This window comes from Castor canadensis, chromosome 9, assembly GCF_047511655.1.
Source record: "Castor canadensis chromosome 9, mCasCan1.hap1v2, whole genome shotgun sequence".
NCBI lineage: Eukaryota > Metazoa > Chordata > Mammalia > Rodentia > Castoridae > Castor > Castor canadensis.
Window position 1 is genome coordinate 125,730,372 of NC_133394.1, and position 21,125 is coordinate 125,751,496.

General features: G+C 34.3%; 1 protein-coding gene across 7 annotated transcripts in view; it reads left to right on the plus strand.

Annotated features, from left to right (window-relative positions):
- Arap2 (ArfGAP with RhoGAP domain, ankyrin repeat and PH domain 2) overlaps window positions 1–21,125 on the plus strand; it is a 235,389-nt gene that overhangs the window by 73,347 nt on the left and 140,917 nt on the right. For 6 of the 7 annotated variants that reach the window (XM_074042487.1, XM_074042484.1, XM_074042483.1 and 3 more), the window contains exons 3-6: window positions 4,009–4,067; window positions 5,145–5,221; window positions 5,988–6,079; window positions 7,482–7,835. In XM_074042487.1, the coding sequence (XP_073898588.1) occupies window positions 4,009–4,067; window positions 5,145–5,221; window positions 5,988–6,079; window positions 7,482–7,835 (582 nt within the window). The other variant, XM_074042489.1, reaches the window with a different exon arrangement.

Sequence of the window (21,125 nt, forward strand, 5' to 3'; positions counted from 1 at the left end):
TCTGTGGTATATTCCTGTATTTAGCTAGATTTTCTATGATTTTCTCAGTGATGTTTTATAGTTTCATAGTTGAAATCTTGTAAAACATGTTATAAGCTCTAAGGCATATAATTTATGACTTGTGCAGGATATATATTAACCCATAAAATTTTTACTACCATTAAGAACAGAGCAATCCTATTACACCTAAGAATTTTTTAGTGTCTTTTCACCATGTGTCCCTCCTTCACATGCTGTCTAGAGTTGTGTAGGATGTACTTCCTTGTGCTCAGCATCACAGTTTTGAGATTCATTCATACTATTATGTTTATTGCTAATTTGTTTCTTGTTAGCAGTTACTTTCTATTTGTTTTTAAAGCTGGGTAGTATTCTCTTGAATCCATTTACCTCCATTTGTTTATCATTTACCTTTTGATGACCATTTTGTTATCTCAAGTTTTGGATTTTTGAGACTAAAGCTACTATGAGGATTTATGTATAGGTCTTTCTGAGGGTGTGTATTTTAGTTATTTTCGGTTTCTAGGATTGGAATAATTAAGTTTTATAATTATTTTAATCTGAAACTGCCAAGCAGTTTTCTAAGGTAAATATACCCCTGTACATTCTGTCAGAAATATTTAAATATTCAAATTTTTCTATACATTTTCCAACTCTTGTTATCCACAGCCTCATTTAAGCAACTGTGATGAGTATGCTATCACATACTCATATATCTTTTTTTTTTCATTTTTCTTTTATTATTCATATGTGCATACAAGGATTGGTTCATTTCTCCCCACTGCCCCCTCATATATCTTTTGTAAAGTCCCCTTCACATTTTTGTTCACTTTAAAATTGCAGTTCTTATTACTTGTTTATTAGAGTTATTTTTTATGATATGGACAAGTCACTTATCAGAAACAGGTGACATTAAACATTTTACATTTTAGTGAGGAAGGTCCACTTTTCAATATTTTTCTTTTATGGGTTTTGGTTTTTGTATCTTATTTAAGAAATCTTTCTGTACTCCAAAATTACAATGATTTTTTTCCCCCTTGTTTTCCAGAATTTTTAGGGTTTCAGCATTGACATTAGATCTAAATTCCATTTTGAGTTCATTTTTATGTATAGTAGGAAGTAAAGTGTGATATTAGCATCTTTTATTCCATGGCCATATGCAGTTCCACTAATATTTGTAGAAAAGACTATCCTTTCTCCACACGATTGCTTTGGAATTTTTTTTTTTAAAAAAATCAGTGGGCCATAGATGTTTGGGACAATAAATACATGGACTGTTTGTTTTCTCCAGTTGATTTAAATATCCTTTCATTCATGGCAAACTGAGTTAATCACTTTAGTTTTGGAGGAAGTATTGAAATTATACAGTATATATCTTCCAATTTTGTTTTTCTGTTTAAAATCTATTTTGACCACTCTAGGCCATTTGTAGTTGCATGAAAAGTTAGTCACCTTTTAAATTTTTATTAAAAAGCCCACTAGATTATTGTTCAGGATTGTATAGAAAAAAATATATATGTATGTATGGAGAGAGAGCAAGAAAGAGAGAATGAGAGAGCGAGAGTGAGAGAGAGAGAGAGAGAGAGAGAGAGATTGACATCTTAGTAATGCTGAGTCTTCCAGTTCATGAACATAGTATATCTGTCCATTTGTTTAGGACTTCTTTAATTTTTTTTCTCAGTAATGCTTTATAGTTTTCAGTATATAGGTCTTGTTCATATTTTGATAAATTTACCATTTTAGTGTTTCATGCTTTTGTATTATTATTATTTTTTTTCAGTACTGGGGCTTGAACTCAGGGCCTTACACCTTGAGCCATGCCACCAGCCCAATTTTTGTCTAAGGTATTTTCGAGATAGGGTCTTATGAACTCTTTCCCCTGGCTGGCTTCAAACTGTGATCCTCCTGATCTCTGCTTCTTGAGTTCTAGAATTGCAGGCATGAGCCACCGGTGCCTTTATTTATTGTAAAAATAATTGTATTTTCAAATTATTTTTTCCAGTTGTACATTGCTAGTTTATAGAAATAGTATTAGATTTACTTCTATTTGCTCTTTATCTTGGACTCTTGCTAGACTTATCAGTTTAAGAAGCTTTTTGGCAGTCTTTAAATTTTTTTTACTTAGAAGGTACCTCTGCCAGTCATGGTAGCACATGCTATAATCCCAGCACTCTGGAGGGTGATGTAAGAGAATTACAAGTTCCAAGACAACCTGGGGTACGTAGTGAGTAGTAAGCTTGCCTGGGCCACATAGTGGGTTCAAGGCTTTTGACCTGGGCTACATATTCAAAACAGAACAAAACAGAACAAACAGAAAATGTAAGATACTTTCTCCTTTCAAGGTAACTTCCTTTCAAGTTGTGTGGCTTTTATTTCTTTTACTTGTTTTATTGCCTGGGCTGAGACCTCTAAGTAAACGTGAACATACGTGGTAAGTGAGATCTTTTCCCTGGCTGGAAATCTAAGGGAACCATCTGTAATTATTATTTATAATGTAGAGTTTTCATAATGCCCTTTTTGATAAGGAAGTTTTCTCCTATTTCTAGTTTGCTGAGAATCTTTTTATGAATGAATGTTGAGTTTTGTCAATTTAATTTTCTTGTTCTATTGTCATAAACAAGCTACTTTTTTTAAATTTTGTTAATGTGGTGAGTTATATTTTTTTTTCCAGTGTTAAACCAATATTGGTTTCTTGGGGATAAATCTCACCTGGTCCTATTATCTTATCCTTTTTATATATTGTTGAATTTGATTTGCTAATATTTTGTTGATGACTTTACATCTATGTTCTGAGGAATATTTATCTATAATTATATTTTTGACTGGTTAGTTGTCAGTCATATTGGCTTTATAAAATGAGTAGGGAAATATTTTCTCCTCCACTGTTTCTCCCCAACCCCGATTACATAGAGTCAATGTCATTTCTTCTTTAAATTTCTCGGCTTTTACCAGTGGAGTATCTGGGCCTGGAGTATTTTTATGGGTAGGTGATTAATTACCAAGTTCTCTTTTCTAAAAAATATAGGGCTATTTAGATTTTCTATTTAATCCTGTCAGATGTGATCGTTTGAGTTTCTTAAGGAATTTATCCATTTCTTCTAAGTTTTTGACCTAACTTCATAATTTTTCCTTAATAAATCACAATTATGCCATTAATATTCTTAGTGTTTGTAGTGATGTGCTCTCTTCCATTTATGACTTTGGTTATATTTATCTTTTGTCTCTTACTTTTTCCTTCACTGAAGTCTGTCAATTTTATGGATTTTTTTAAAGACCTAATTTTGGTATATTGAGCTTAAAATTTTGTCCATACTCTTTGTCACTGATTTTTATTCTTACCTTTATTGTTTCCTAGCTTCTAATTACTTGGGCAGATACATATCTAAGAGAAGTGAAGGGTATTCGGATCCTTCCCTGTTGGTGGAGAAATAGAACTCTCATATAGGAGTAGGCACTGTGACCCTCTGCTCCCACAGTAGTCACCTTTTCATTGCAGTTATTTTATATTACTATTAAATGTTTGTAATATTAGTCTCCCCAATCTGTGAGGTAGTTGAAAACAGGTTGTGGGGTTGTATTTTTATATTATTTTTATAGAATCAGACGCATTTTTATTGACTATTATAAAGTTAATGACAAAAACTATGTAAATACTGAAATCTCATTAGTAAATTTGTTTCAGAAGTATGATAGCAGTTTTGAAATAATTTACATGCTAACATTGGACAAATACATTGACTTTTGTGAATTATAGATATAAGAAACAAATCCTTATAAAACGCAGTGAAATCTCTTGTTTAATGCTAGGTAGAAGAATACATGCTACAAAGAAAACTAAAGAAAGGAGAGAGATAAAAAAAGCACACATTGTGGAATTTAGCCATTCTGCTTGTTTCAGATCAGACTTATTTTGTCCATTGGTGTTTCTACCCAAAGAATGTGTGTTTCTATAATAAACCCTTTTCTTAAGACAGCATGCAGTAACTCGTAATTCTTCCCTCTTTTTTTAAGCTATTTCCGTGAGAGAAGAAATGTTACTACCTCAACTGAAAAGTCTGTGACACTGAAAAGTGAGTCTTTGTGTTTAAGTTCTCTATAAAGTAGTTCCTACTAATTTGATAGTCTTGAAAATGTGTTAAAATTGTGATTGAGAGGGCAGCCACTTGTGGAGTGGGAATCACGGGAATATTTGTCAGCCTGTGTTCATAGTACTTCTGAATCTTTAAAAGTGAGTGAATAAAAGACAGTAATACATACTCACACTCCTAGAAGTTTGTACATGTGTAAAGAAAAGAATTTTTTATACAAGCTTCATTTATCATTAGTCACAGTTGAGGGCATTTAACTAAAATAAATGGTTTCTGGCAGTCTGAGCTATAGGACAGAGATGCATAGAAAGTGCTTTTGCCATGGTAACGGGAAAGGACTGATATTGTTCTGGTAAATGCATCATTGGCAGAGACTTTTCTTTCTTTTTGAAAATTCTTAAACAAGTTCAGGAACATTCTTCCTGACAGTAAAATGGCAAATGATTGGCCACCCTACCTTTGAAAAAGTTTGCCCTTTCAGAAATGCAAGTACTGAGAGTTCTTTCTTGGAGATAAGTGTAAATGTAGTTCAAGGATGGTGGAAGTTTTCTTGAAATAATTTATTTGCAGGAATGTTAGTAGCTGTGGTGTTACAGGGCTTATATTAAATGGATTCTGAGATTTCTCAGTGACACCTGGCTGTTATGTTAATGACCTGTTATTGAACATTAGAATTGAGACCTTGCCATTTAGAACATTCTCTTATTTAGGAATTAGTGTTATATGGCACATGGCAATCTCAGTTCTACCTGGGAATGTTCTTGGTTGTATTAGTGTGGATCTTAGAAGTCATCAGGAGGATAGGTCACAGGTTATGATTTAAGAATTAGGGTCATAGTTGTGAAATGAGGAATGTGTACAATGAGTGGTGTGTTAAGAACACCACGGGGAGAGTTGATTTAGGGGGTTAGAATTGTGCACATAATTTTTGATCCTGAGAAGATGAAGCTTAAATTGTGATATTGCTATAAAGTAATTACATATATGGTTTTATTTCATTTCCCCCGATCTTCACATTATTCATTTTCTCCATTCTCATTCTGTAATCTCCCCCAAAAGATTCAAATGAAGAGAACTCATGTTCCATTTTTCCTTATGGAGAGACGTTTCTCTTCCAGAAACTAGAAAACTCTAAGGTTAGTCCCATACATTTTATTTTCTTTTTCCATAATCAATTCTTCACCCTTCTGATTATATGTACTTTTTCATTTTTCTGTAAGCTATTTGAAGAATGCATTATATTGAGGAATGAGATTTCTAGATAGTAAAATTTCTGTTCAGTAAAATTATGATAAGCCTACATCATTAAATATTTATCATAAAAACACATTTTCACTTTGATTTTAGGAATGTAGGATAGTAAATTTTAAAATTTTGCCACAAGGTGAACTTACTGTATTAAAGAAAAAAAAGGACATAGAACACAAAAAACTCTCTAGGTTTTGCTTTGCCTTGTCCCCAATGCAGAGTTCCTAAGTGCTCAGGCTTCTGATTGTTTATACATTTTAATTATTTAGTTTATTACTCAGGCTTTCCTTTCTAGTGTTTTTACTCTTTTGCTGTTTTATTTCTTGGTATTCATAAAGAGAAGTAACCATATAAGTTTACTATAAGCTACAAGTAAAACATATAGCTGGGGAGTAAAAGTACATGAGTTTTCTTCTTGTCATCCTCTTTTCTAAGTTGAAACGAGTTGATGATTTAAATATAATAGTGAAAAAGGCATCAAAGATTGTTGCTTAATGAAGACTATCTAATTAAATTATTTTTTAATGAAAGCTAACCTAAGAAATTAAACATTTAATAAAACTAAACTCAGATATTAAAGATCTTTAAAAAATACTGCCTCACTAAAACATCCCCAAAGGGCAAAACAATGAAAGTTTTTCTTTTTTTTAATAGAAGAGATCTATAAAGAACGAATTTTGGACCAAAGAAGAAACACTTCAAGGGGAAGCATCCACTGCAAGGAACTCTTTTTTAATCCAATCAAGGTATGACATCATGACTAGCGATGATTCATTCTTTAGAATAAATTCTTATTTTAAAATATGTACTTTTTGTTCATGGAATTATATTGTATTCCAAAGAAAATAGTTTACCTGGGCAATTTCAAGGCTTTCCTTTCAGAGACCCATTTTAATAACTGAATTATAGTTTATATATTGAGTAGGTAGTGATATTTGATTATTTTTTGCCTTCTCCTACCTACAATCATTCCCTTTGCCCAACCTGGCAAATATGTGGTGGTTGTGATTGCCTCTTAAAGATGGGAAGTTATATTAAGTTAAAGGAGATAAAGGCAGTGTAAAATGGTATTGAGCTGTAGAAGCTTACAAATGTGATGTGTACTTTCTGTGAGAGGTTCGTCTTTGAGAGAACATTGGACGATTACTCTGTTATTTGAATCACAAACAAAATTAAGCAGAATTTACAGTTACTGACTTAAATTTTATTGAGACTTCTTGGTAAACTGAGTCATTATCTAATACTTATTTTATTTTCCATTTGTTTCATTTTCTGAGCCTAATGCTGTTGTGAGTTTCCTTAAATTAAAACTAAATAATGAGTATCTTCAGTAAGCATTTGATATGAATCTACTATAATACAAAATGTGGAAGGACTAGGTTAAATCATTCTTTAAGAAAATCTCAGTGTTTAGGAGGACACTGTAACCAGAAGGATGTTATTTGACTCTGGGCATATTAATTTCATGTATTAGCAAAAACTTCCTTGAGTATTATTTTATATAAGTTACCCACTGAGTGAATTTATTAAGTCCTTCCTTAAATCTATAGGAATATGCTTAGTTAAGATGAATACATTCCATCTTAACTAGCTCCTTATGTAGCTTTTATCTTCTGAATACACACTGACTTTTTCTTTTTGTTTGCTAGCCCTGTGGGTACAGCATTTTCCTCATTAGCATTGCAACATAGCACTGAAGTTCTGAGCAGTCAGATTACTCTCTCTTTTACTACATCATAGTGGAACATGGAGTCCTTGAATCAGTGAGTTGGAAATAATAGTTCCAAACAGATGAGTTAGTGGTTTATGATGAGAGCTGATGATGAGAGATTTGTTGAGATTGGTTTGGACATCTAATTGTATTTGTGACGATATTTAAATTGTAATGCAAAAACTGTGGTCAGTCTCCATCCTTACTGTCTGCACTCAGCCTCCTGAAAAGGAACCAAAGCAAGTTATATGTAAAACTTTTAGTAGTGTTCTAGTGTATCATTGGACAATTAAAGATTCCTATTAGTTTTTCTGGTTTAAAAAATTGTCAGATTGGATAACTGAAGTCTGAGATTTCCCCTGGCCTTAAGTTTCTATGATTTGTTATTTACCAGTGAAAAAAATAGTTTTTCAGTAATATCATTTCTTTCTATTTAGCGTCTATGATAACAGGAGGGAGAAAGTAAGTGAAGACAAAGTGGAAGATATTTGGATACCTCGAGAAGGTGTAAACAATCTTGTAAGAGACTCTGCTTCTGAATCAGAATACTCAACAGTAGAAGAATGCTTTCAGAGTTTAAGAAGAAAAAATTCAAAGGCATCTAAATCTAGGACTCAGAAAACATTGAATTTGGATCCGGTAAATAGGCACAGTTATCCTTTAAGCGCAACAAGTGGAAATGCTGACTCATTAACCACTTCCTCCAACGCTATCTCTCCCTATGCCTGTTTTTATGGATCTTCTGCAATGAAGGTTAAATCTGGATGGCTAGACAAACTGTCTCCCCAAGGGTATGTATTTATTCATTTGTTTTTATTTCATAAGTAGCATATTTTGAAAAATTCAAGTTTATCTGTTTTTAAACCTGGCAGGATTCTATATCGATCTCATCTCAATCCCTGCCCCCCTCACACACACCTTCTCATCCATGGAATTTTTATGGGATTCTCAGTACACATTTGAAAATGTTATCTGTTAGACATAAAGAAGATGTGCTCAGTGCCACAGTGTATTAAGGTTCTGAATAACAAAACTGAAAGTTAAGACCTCACACATTTAAGTTCTTAGTGTTGGTTTCTAACATCACATCAAAACGTACTATGCTGCATCCCACTTTGTAGCAAAGAAAAACAATACTGACTAAGTTAACATTAACAGCCCACACTGTTTGGATTTTGCTCATATTATAACAGTGTTTTGTTTGAGAATACAAGGCTTATTGTAGTTTGGGAAAATTACATCATTGTTAGATTTAGATCTTCACTGTTATTGATTTATTCTGATTTTTATATGTTTCTCAGAAAATTTGAGTCCCTTGGATATTATACTTTTAAAGTAGATTTATCATTTCACATGTTTACAAGGAAACGTCTGTCCCTTATGCATTGTGTTTATTGAACTGAGAAATCTTTGGAGAAGGATTATTGAGTTAGAATTGTTTTCTTAAACCTGATTTTTAAATTTTCCTTGAAGTATTTACTTGAAATGTTCTTTATGAATTATCAAATTAATTTGGGATTAAAATTCTCACATTGAAGTATCTTAATTTGGTGAGTTCCTACACTTTGCTGACTTTCTCTTCTATTCCCTGGAAAATATAGTTCATTTCTACAAAGACTTGTTTAGTCTAAAATAATTTTAGAATTACAGAGAAAAGCATATGATGACTAGTAGGAGTAGGAATTATATTTCTTAAAAAATAAAATATTCACAAGTTTTATGGTCAGTAATTTCATGGTTAGTGGTTTATATGTTTGTGTCTTCTTATAAAGCTAGATTTTGAATTCACTGGAAGTAGTGTGCTGCTTAGATTGCATTGTTTCGTGTCCTTCTTTTCTGACTACATTGTGATGATGAAGTAGGGTGCTTTATGTGTTTTCCATCATTATTGGCAAAAGCACATTTAAGCATCAAAACTGTGAGTCAGCAGTAAAGCATTACATACTGGTGTAGTGAAGGTGTGAGCTTGAATATTCTCAAATCTGCATTTCTGTAAAATTTAAGTGTTGAGGGAGACCCAAGTAGTATCTCAAAGCATCACAGAAAGTCAGCCAACTTAGTACAGCGCACCCTGCTGGGGGTTCCTTCAAGGATGCTGGTGGTGGTTTATTCTCTATAGTTTTGTTGTGTTTATGCTGCAGGCACATTAAGAAAGCTTGTCCATTTTTGGCCACCTCTTGGACAATTGGAACATTTTCCTTCTATTTTGTGAAAACGTTGATTTTCCATCCTTTCTAAGCTGAACATGCCTAAGGTTAGATGCTGTAAGTTTTCTCAGGTTTTATTTTTCTGGTTTAAGGAAAATGTATCCTGGCTTAAAAGTTTTCTCCTGATTACCAGAGTATGAATGGAGATAGGAAAGCAAATGATTTACTTTTTCCACCAAGAACATTAAAAACTCTTCTATGTGATTGTATTGCTATGACTTGAAATACATGTAATTGTCTACAAAACATTATTTATTAGGTTCTATGTAGAATTTAAAATCTTTCCTTTCCTAATTTTGAGGTTCTTTAGGATACTCACCAATTAGGCAAAGTGATGCCTCCTCATTCCTTACGGAGTTTGCTGAGTGTTGTTTCACTCATGGTCACATGAATGATGGGTGCAAGTTACACAGTTGAAATGGCTTCTGAATTCCATAGAGTATATGCCAGCAAGAAAGCTGACCCTAGAAAGGGTCAGATAGTCAACATTTTAAGCTTTATAGCCACATGCTTTCTATTGCAACTATTCAACTTAGTTCATTCATTGTGTAAACCAATGAATGGGGCTGACTTCCAATAAAATTTTATTTATAAACACAGGTGGTAGGACAAATTTGACTCATAGTCCATAAAAGCATAATCCAGATTTCATGGTTGGCTAAAGTCTCTTATAAAATCATTGTACTCCATCTCCCCTGAACCTCAAATAGAAAAATATAACCTGACAGGCAACAAAATAGGGGAACTACTTTCTATTGTTCTATTAAATGTAAAAGTAATAAAAAGCAAGATTCTTTTTGCAAGAGCATTTGCTCTTCATTCTTCTTAAAATACTTTTTCCCCACAGAGCATTGTGGCCTGGTCCTTAACTCTTGCAAGTTCTTTTTTTGTTTTGTTTTTGGTACTGGGGATTGGTCTCAGTCTTGCACTTGCTTAGCAAGTACTTTTCTACTTGAGCCACAGCCCTTGTGTGTGTGTGTTTGATACACAGTCTCACTGTGTAGCCCAGGTTCACCTTGAACTTGGTTTGTACTCAGGCTGGTCTTGAATTTACAGTCCTCTGCCTTTACCGACTTTCCCCAGTATTTGGAATGACAGGCATGCCAGGCTTCAAATTCTTGCTGTAATGTCTCCTTTGTATTTAGGCAGAAAATTATTTAAGATTACAACTATTTCCCCCATGTCCTGCTCCTTGATTGCTTTGTTTTTTTTTACAGGGCTCATATACTAGAAAATTTATTTATTCCGTATAAGCTCCATAGGGACAGTCATCTACATTGCTTTTGTTTACTGCAATCTCCTCGTCAAAAAAATTGCCCAGTCTCAGGTAGATGCTTAATATTTGTTGTCAAATGAACCAGTAAAAAATTAGTATTAAACATAATTTAAAGTTTTTTTCTGAAATAACAGTGTTTTTAATTTATAGGTACTTTATAATACAAACTGGTAAGCTCAACATTGCATGAATGGATGAAAATATCCAAGTGCCGTGGAGAGCACTGGTATATGTTACAGAACAGTGAATCTCAGTTTTTTTTATTCATAATCGTGTTTTTCCCTTTGACATGAACATAAATGATCAAACTACAGTATTAAAATAAAACCAGCCACATTCCAGTTTGTACTTTTCCAGGAACTGTTTGAAGCTGTCCTCACTCATGAATGACATTAATGATAATAAAATGAACAACCTGGACCTGTTTTACACGGTCAGCGGTCTATTTGCTTTTGAAATAAAAGTACAAATTCTGAATTAATGCACAGTATGTGAAAACTGTACATAGTTTTGTTAAGATAATAATGGTGTAACATAACATCATGAAACAAAAGAAATAGTGAAAGATTTCTAGTTGAGCTTAAGTATGAAAAGTTACCTAAATATCTGAATGATCTAAGTATAATATAGCCTAAGACTATTGCTTTAAAAACTTGTTTGATGAAAGCTGGTCTGGGGATGTAGGCTCAGCGATAGACAGCAGCCCAGCATAAGCGAGACCCTGGATTTGATTCCCAGTAACACCAAAGAAAACTTATGCAGGATAAGCTTGAAGACTGTCTCACTGGGTTTTGAGGATGTTCCCTTCCTTTATGTAATTAATGAATAAAAGCTGTAATTCATAATTTGAATTGCTTCATATCTGTGTAGATACCAGTATGAAAGACTGCATATGGTTTGTTTTGGTATTTTCCTCATATTTCACTGTGAGGAGATGTCCTGAGAGTTGCTTTGTGGAAAGTCCTGTATCTCTTTTAGGACTTGCACAGATTGAAATCTCTTAAAACATCCATGCCAGGAAATGCTTTCACAGCTTTTTAACTTTACTGTTTCTGACAGTGCTTGTGTGGTCAGCATAATAACTGAGCACATTTATGAAAACTGAGATGTGTATTAAAAAAGATTTTGCTTCTTACTCAGGTGAATTTCTCTTTTTAAAAAAAAATTAGCTTTTTTACCTTGGGGAAAATTAATGTAGCACCATGAACCTAGGACAAGAGAGGATAAACACCTGAGGTTAGCTCAGTAGTTTGAGTGTACATGTGTTTAAGAATTGGTGGGGTTGGATATGTACATGAGCAAGATATCCTTTTTACCTTTTTGTAGTTTCCATTTAGGGCAGAAAAAAACACATAAAGCAATAAAACCAATTAGAGAGTAAAACAGAAAGGGTCAGAGAGTACAGAGTCTTGAGGTTTCAGGACCTTGAGAACATTTCTTTAAATACTTCCCAAGAGGAGAGGTCGCTGTTGTAACTGTCCTTTGGAAAACGGATAAGATTTTTAATTGGCATTTTTAGCTGAACTGCTTTTCTGGCCAAAAGGAGTGAAAAGGCACTGAGGTAGGTTATGTCTGGAGAGCTGGGGTTGAGAACAGAGTGGATGTGGGCATTATTTTATTGAAGATGAAATTGTGCTCTAGCACCAGAATGGAGAAGCACCCAGTAAAATACATGTTCAGGTTGAACAGAGAACTAATGAAAATGAAAAAGTCAATGGTCAAGGGATCCCAAACAATGAGAGATTAAGCCACTTGCCTGCTGGTAGCCTGTGAGTTGGTGGGAATTTAGAATTTATGCTGTTGGTGCCTTTCTCACCGACTCATTTCCCAGCCAGTATCCCTTCTCTAAGGCTGCTATTATGTGCGATTCTGCTTCCTGGTAGGTGGAGTGTTGGAGTGCCTTGCATTGCCTGGCAATTCTGTCTTGAGGTTAGAAAGCAGGTGTGAAAGCCAACATGTCTCTTCGTGTCCAAGATATTACATATCAATCACTTGGTAGTGCTTAAAATTGAACCTTCAATCCTTGATAAATGGTGTCATTTTATCCTGGAAAGTGAGTTGGCCATTTCTCAGATCACATGTAAAAATTTTGACAAGGGAATAAAACACTTCAATACTTTATTTGCAGTTTGAGGAAAAAAAGTCTTAGCTTTATTCTTCATTAAAGTAACCTGGATAATTCGTTTTGGTCAGTCTGGCCATAGAAAAGTGAATGAGGGGACAGCACTCAGCCTGAAATTAGAGCTGTCAAGACATCATTCGCTGTCTTGTGTTCTAGCCTGTGTGGCTCCGAGTACTGCCATTTCCCACAGAAAAGTGTAAGGTCAAGATCAAGACTCCCTCTGTGGAAAAGGAGATACCTCTGGGCCTGGCACTTAATTGTTCAGTAAACCTCAGTTTTCTTTCTCATCAGATGAACAGTTTCATTGCAGGTGACCTTTGATAATGTTACTGAAGGAGAGTCCTGGTCAGTGCTTACTTTTACAGATATAAGGTAAATCATCTCTTCATTCTTGAACTTTTTAAAATTCAACATTTTTTGATTGTTATAAAAGCATATGTTTTAATTGTTAGCAGCTTCTACATAGTGTATTAAAAATGGCAACTTCTCAGCCCCTTGAACTTTTTAATAAAAGACATTCACCTACAAATTTGTCATTTATTTGTATATCAAATTAATTAATGGATGTGTTTATTTATGCTGGTGGTTGAACCCAGGGTTTACATGTGCTGAGCTTCTAAGCTACACTCCAAGCCTAGTTTTTAACTAATCCATAAAAACATAAAAGTTGAACCCATAGTGGGCTAATGACGTCTCAGTACATACATTCATTATGTAATGCTTAAGTTGGGTCAAACGTATCTCCTCAAGCATTTATTACCAACTTTTTCAGTGGTTTATATTGCTATTTGTTTTCCAGTATATATCTTAATAATACTTTATTCTGATTTTTTTTGACTTTTCAGTGTTAGGAATTAATTGTGGGTGTAGCACCATGGAACATCAATTTATTTTCACCACCATCCTTTACTTTCCCACTAGTGTAAATCCATCTCCTCTCTCTCATCCTTTTAACATGATTATACAAAATATTTAGATTGTATCTGTAATTAAGTTTTATATTCTTACACCGATCAGTGCTATCATCATATAACATTTATAACAGTTTCTTCTGTTGCGTTTCCTAATCCCCTTCTGTACTTTCTTATTCTATGTTTGGTATACATGTTAGAACTATGTAGTACAGGACTATTCATGTTTCTTTCACTTACGACTTCCATTTTTCTTTGGCGTTAATAATCATTCATTCTTTTTGCCTGCTTAATTTTTATGTACTTGTCGATTTATATACAAAAATTCTTCCCCAAAAATATAAACCTCTGGGATAACCAGAGACGTAAACCTGTCAGTTTCGTCATCCTGCAGCCTCATAGGAGAACTCATTAGTGTGGGTTGATTGTTCCCTTGTTCTGTGTACAGCAGTCACTCTCTCCTCCTTGTGACTGTCTTGGGGATTTTCTATGCCTCCCTGAATCTCACGACATTGTCTCTCCACTTGCATTCCCACTTCTTTGGGTAAAGCTCAGTTTTTTTTTTAAGGCTTCCTGAGCAAAAGTAGGTGGAAGGTAAGTTTTTTGAGACCTTGCATGTCTTTTGTTTTTCCCTTAGCATGTTAATAGATAATTTGCCTCACAAATCCTCACGAGAAATAATAGTACCTCCAGATTCGCAATCCATGCTCTTCTACATCTCCGGTATTTTTGAGCTAATACTGAAAAATCTGACTCTTGAACCATTTTATGTATCTATGTATATATTATAAAAATAAAAATGTGAGAAATATATATCGTTTTTGAGTTTTAGGAGTTTTTTTCATTTTACTCCTTTATTTTTTTGTACCTTTTCTATTTTTTCTTTCTGGAATTTCTGGTAGTTTGGTGTTGCACCACCTGTTCTGAAACACTGATAAAATTCTAGCTGGGTGTTAGGCCTTGGGTTTAATCAGAAGTACTGCAAAAAGTAAAATCTAGCATTTCCATTTTCCATTTTTATTGGCAGGAAAGTTTCTTCAATTGCTTTTCCTAATTCACTTTTGTATTTTGTTGTCCTGTATTTGCTATATAAAGCACTTTCTTTTGACTGTTCTTTTTATGGTATACTGTTATCGTTTCATGGAGATGATATATTTTCTTCCCTCTCTGAGGATATTAGTACTTTTTGAGGCAGGGTCTCATGATGTAGCCTAGGCTGGTCTCAAATTCATGATCCTTTTGCCTCAGCCTCCGCAGTGCTGGGATTACAGGTGCAGGTGTGTACCATTATGCCTGACTAATACTTTTGTTTTGAAGCTTTTTTTTCTTTTCTGTAAAGTCTATTACCTTTAATTTGGGGAGAGGGAGAAGGAGAGGCTCTTTACTCACCTTTTACTATAGAGGTGTTTTACTCCCATGTTTTGCTAGTCTTGGGATGATCACATACTAATGAAATGCCATGGAGCAGAGTGGAAGCTCTGTAGGCACCATGGTCTCTTGTCTCCTGCATCTCATAAGGTGGCCATGCTTGGCCTTTCCTTAATGTGTTTTCTCAGAGAATCTTCATGCTAGTGTCTTTGAAATGAATCTCCATCCTGAGAGGTCTAAGTATGATAGCCAACTTTTGGGGACCTTAGTAAAGAGGAAGGACTGTGAGCATCAATACTTGTGGCATAGATTTTTATTGGTTTCTTTTTTTTAAAGACTGTCTTTTCAGCCATGCCTGAGTCTACCAGTGCAGAGAGCCCATGTTTTACTCTCTCTAGTGAATAACACTACTCTTCTGTTGAGAGGGAGGGTACATTTCCAGTATTGTGAACTAAGGGAGGGGATCTGGGATAGAGTGATAGGGGTTGCAAGTTTACTCCTTAAATTGCCTTTCAAGTATGTTCAGATATTCTCAGCTACCTGTCTTGGCTTTCATGGTGACTTTTAGAGTTACAGCATTGTCTTTATCCTCTGGGGAGAGGTTCCAAGACCCTCAGTGGATGCCTGAAACCATGGACAGAACCTAACCTATGTGTACTATCATTATTTCCTTATCCATGCTTCCTTGTGATAAAGTATAATTTTAAAATAGCTATAGGAAGAGAGTGATAATAATTAGCAGTAAAGTAGAATACTTATAATTATGCTTGAATTAAAATCATTTAAAACTTATGAATTGTTTATTTCTTCAAGTTTTCATTTGATTTTTTTTGAACTCTGGCTGAATGTGGTCAACTGAAACTGTAGAAAGTGAAACCTAGGTTAAGCGGGGACTTGCTGTACTTGGAGCCTCTATTTCCTGAGATTCTTCAAGGGCCTGTAGGATGAATTGGTTTTCTTCTTAGTTAGATCCCACTCTCCATTGGCAATTGGCCCTTTGAAGTCTGCACAGTTACTTCTTATCACTCTTTCTGGGATTTCTAAATATCATTACTGTCATCTCTTCTCTGTTCATTGTTGGCTTCAATGTAATTATTTATATTTGGGGGAGGAGTAGAAATAAATGCAGACTTTTAGTCGATCGTCTTAACTGGAATCTGGCTTATGTTGTTGTTTTCAAAGGATGACTCCATAAATAAAGAGATGTAGCTCTTTTAACACAGAATTTTATCTACTATATCAGAAAAGCAGTAAGCCCTTTGTGTCATTTAAAAAAAATTGTTGTTGCACTTTAAAATTCAGGCTTTCCATGAAATCCTGACATTTGCAACACCATGGATGGACCTGGGAGGTACTGTGTTAAGGGAAATAGGCCAGGTACAGAAAGACTTATATGTGGAACCTTAAACAGTTGATTCAGAAGTTGGGAGTAGAATGATGATTACCAGAGACAGAGTGGGAGAGAGAGAGAGAGCTCGGTCAAGGAGTTCCATGTTATAGTCAGATAGAAAGAATAAGCTCTAGTGTTCTGTATCACAGCAGTGTGGATATAATTAACAATAATGCATTATATAGCTCAGAAGGTTAAGGAGAGGAGTATGAATGGACTCACCAGAAAGAAATTATGAAAGTTTCAGGCAATGGAATGCTAATTAACCCTAGCTGATCATTACCCAGTATATACATAAATCGAACTGTCACATTATACTTCCTAAGTATGTACAAATAACATGCAATGATCTAAAATATGCAAGAATAAATTTAATTTAGGCTTTATCATTGACTTCTAAAAGTCCTTTTAACTCCTGGAACTTTCTGTTACATATTTTTTTCTTCAGTTAAAGGGTTAGGCATTGCTGAGATGGAGTAGATTTGAAAAGTTTAGTTTTGTGTTTATTTTGTTGTTCAACTCATTTAGTTCATATGCTCTTGGAAATTATTTCTTTTATTTGCTTAAAAGTGAGGAAATGGACTTTAGAAAAGTGCTGACATTTCATAGAAACATTGGAGTATTTCCTTGCATCTATCTATATATAAAATACTCCATTACTTGTACTGCATAATTTAATAGCTTCATACTTAAGATACTAATTGGAATAAAATAAATTGAATGAAAATGAATAACTAGCTAAAAAAACAAAATTCTAAACTTTTCAAGATTATAATAGTTCCAAATTTATTGAGTATCGTTAACATAGATGAGAGAATAAGAAATTGTGATGTCATTCTTTAGGATTCCATAAACAAGGCAAATGAATATGGAATACCATGCTGATGATAGCTTTTGTCTTTAAGGTTTTTTTAGAATAATTGAGAAATATGTTTCTGACGATTTATATACCATGATTAATAAAAGGCATACGTTTGACAGAAATCCCTGTTATGGGGTTTTAAAGGTAACAATTTGTAGCCTCTCACACCTTAGATTAATATCATTGTTTAGCTTGTTAGATTTTTGAGTCATTTTTTAAAGTTTAGAAATACAATATTTTAAAAAAAACGTGCTGGCACTTAGGAATGAAATTAAACATGACTGCCTTTTGTGAGTACTTCATAAATAGAGATTTAATTTGGGTGTGTATACACTGTTGTTAAAAAAAATGAGTTTTTAAGATGCACATTTTGAGACAACAAAACTGACACCAAGTGGTAAAGCCATTTTTGTGAAAACAGTTGAAACTTTACACCACTTGCCCTACCAGAGCTCAGGGGAAGTGTTTGTAGGAATTGTTCAATAATACTGCACAAGCCTTAGAAATTATCCTTAAAAAGCTTCCCAAAGAAATGTTTCCCTTTACAACCCTAAAACTAAAATAAGATAAAATCAGTCTAATGTGTTTCTTGTCTGTTTCACCTTTCTTTTTCCTGAAGGAATTGTGAAGCAGTTTGTAAAACTGAACTCACCTATAAAATATGTGGAGGTCAAATGTTATTGCTACCTATAGTCGTGTGCAGGATAATTGCCATCAAATGCACTGCTGTCTGGTTTGCGTGGTGGTTAAGAGGATAGTCCTTGGGAAGAGGCTGTCTGGATTTGATTCCCTGATATGCCCTCTACTAGTTGCGCAATGTGGGGGAAATTATTTAATCAACCATTGACTCTCTGCCTTTCTTAGTAAAGTGAGGACAATATTACTTGTTTCCTGTGGTTGTTTGGAGGATTAAATGACTTGATATTTGCATGGGGCTTGGCACAGTGCCTGGAACAAAGCGTTTGCTATTTTTGTTAGTGAATATTGTTCTTTATTGATTGATGCTCTAAAATTTCTTCTTTACAACGCATTGTTATTTCAGATCTAATTTATATCACATGATAGCAGAAAAAAAGGCTAAAGTGACACTGTCTTTTTTGTTTTTTGGTATGAATGGGTTTGAACTTAGGGCTTCACACTTGGAAAGCAAATCAGGCACTATAGCACTGAGCCACACTAGGTTATTTTGGACATTGTGGGGGAGGGTCTCTCAAACTATTTACTTGGGCTGGTCTTGAACCGAGATGCTCCCAATCTCAGTTTCCCAAGTAGGTAGAATTACAGGTGTGAGCCACTGGTGCCTAGGCCACTGTGTTTTCTATTTTGTCTTTTTTTTAGACATTCAAAGATCAAATTAAGCTAATGAAACTTAAGAGAAAGGTGTAACTTACTTCAGTGAAAACTTTTAAAGTACCTCAACAACTTTAAGAGTATATATTTTAATCATACATAATTCCAGTGGGATTAGTTGCCTAATACCCAGTAAACCTTTGTTAATAATAAGTGAAATATTTATCTCTTGCACAGAAAGAATAATTCTTAAAAAATTAGTATGATAAACAACACTTAAAATATTTCTAAATAATATTTATTTCTTTTTTGAGAAAGAGTCTCAGCATATAGTCCAGGCTTTCCTAAAACTCACTAAGTAGCCCACACTGGTCTGCAACTCACCATTTTCCTGTCTTAGCCTCTGGAGTGCTAGGATTAAAGGCATTTTCCACTATACTTAGACAAAAAAATTAAAATTTTACATGGAATGTAGATGCAAAGTGTTTCTCAAGAACTTCCTTATTTTACAATTCAGTGGAAATTTTGGTTAATTTGTAGGGTTTACAGTGTTAAATCCAAGTTTTCTTTTGCTAGGAAGGGGAATAATACTGTGGGAAAAGATAGGTAAGTGTAAATTCATATCTCTAGTTAACCAGTTCTTAGAATTCAGTTTGGAAGTTCATATGAACAAAGAGCTAATCCGATGTTCACACATTTAATAGACAACATGGAATATTCAATGTTTATATAAACTAAAGGTTTTTTCCGTACTGGAGTTTGAACTCAGGGCCTCCCACTTGGAAGGCAAGAGCTCTCTGAGCCACACCCCTGCCCTCTAAATGAAAATTTAGATTCATCTTGAATTGGTTATGTTGCATTTTAAGTAGTATTAAACAATATGTTATAAAGAACAATATGTATCCCCCCCCCAGATTTACTGATGTATGCCTGATAAACACTGTATATATTTAAGACAAAGAAATATATGTATACACACATTATGAAATTATTACTTCAAACAAGATAATTGACAAAACTGTCCCCACAAAGTCACCTTTTTTGGTGATGAGACCACTTAAGATGTGATCTTTTAGCAATTTTCATGTATAAACCACTTTATTAACTGTAGGTGCATGCTGTACACTGCATCTTCAGAACTTACACTTCTAATTGACTTAACATCACTTAATATTTGGAATCTTAAAAACTTGATCTCCTGAAAACAGAGTAGAGTGATGGTTACCAGGGTCAGAGAGATAGGGGCTTTGGGGAGATACTGGATATAAAAAATTTTAAATCAAGAATATGTTTTAAAATTTCTTCAGATTTAATGGTGAGCTTTTAAATTTTGAATGTAGGGTCTCATTTTTCTTTAATAGCAAAGTGGGTTTATAAAGCATTTATCTTATAACATTAAAAATACCCATCTTCAGGACTTCAGAAAAGCAAAAAATGAAATTAAAGGTGAAGTGTTTCTGTGCTGTTTTTTTCTATATTTGTAAAGTGCAAAATCAAATGTGCATTTTTGAGTGAAAAATCCATTCACTAAATATTAACAAAGTACATTTTGTACACTAGGACCTGTGACAGTTACTGGTATCTGTACTCAAGGATCTCAAAGCTAACATGGGAGATGCATAAAGCAAACCAAACATAATTAAAGTTTTTGGTAAGTGTCAGTTAAGTAAAGAAATGAAGCAAGAAAACAATGGGGACTGAAGGATTTGTGTGTTGGCCATGAGTGGCCATTTAGAGGAAATGACCTTTAAGCTGAGAACTGGAGGAAAGAAAGAAGCCAGCCATGTCAGGAGCCAAGCAGAGAAAATGGTTTATGGGAAGGCCACAAGGAAAGGAGGGGTCTAGATGGATAGGCAACCTTAAGTACTGTTTACAGAGTGAGTACTCACGGGTTTTGATGACTTGGCTAGATGAATGAATGGCAGAAATGACATTTTGGTGGTAGGATTGCAAAATAGCTCTAACTACAGAATGGTATTTCTTTCAGCTGCTGTACCATTTGATTCTCATCCCACTTCTTTTCTTTTTTTGTTTTTTGAGCCAGGTTTTCTCTGCTATATAACTGAGGCTGGCCTCAAGTTTCTGATCTTCCTGCTTTTGCCTCCCTAGTGCTGGGATAGCAGGCTTATACTCCCCACACCTGACCTCCTTCCATTTCTTTATGGTTTAGAATTTTATTTAACCATTTCTCCATAGATTACTGAACAGGTTTAATAATCCTTAAAAATACTGAGTTTAAAAATCAATGAACAGATCAAATAGTTACTAGTCAGTTAAGAAGATTAAAATGGTTGGGAGACTTTCTCAGGGGCTGACATTTTTGTAGGCTGAAGCTCTCTTTGGCTTTTCTCAGAGTCAAGGGTAGAGTATGTGTTTTGCATTACTGTGCCTGAGAGAGAGATATGACTAGTCAGATGGTGGAGTCCTTAATCCTCAGGTCTAACAAATGCTGAATTCTCTGCCCTCTTTCTTCCCTCCTCACTGATCTGAAGACACAACTATTAGGCTCTTGATGACTCAGACCTCAGACTGTTTATCTAGATGATGATAAAATTCTAAGAAAGCTTTATGAATCCAAATAGATGTAAGTAATCTTACATAAAATAGGTTTTCATTCTGTACTTCGGCAGATTTTGAATTTCATTTTGTGTTTTT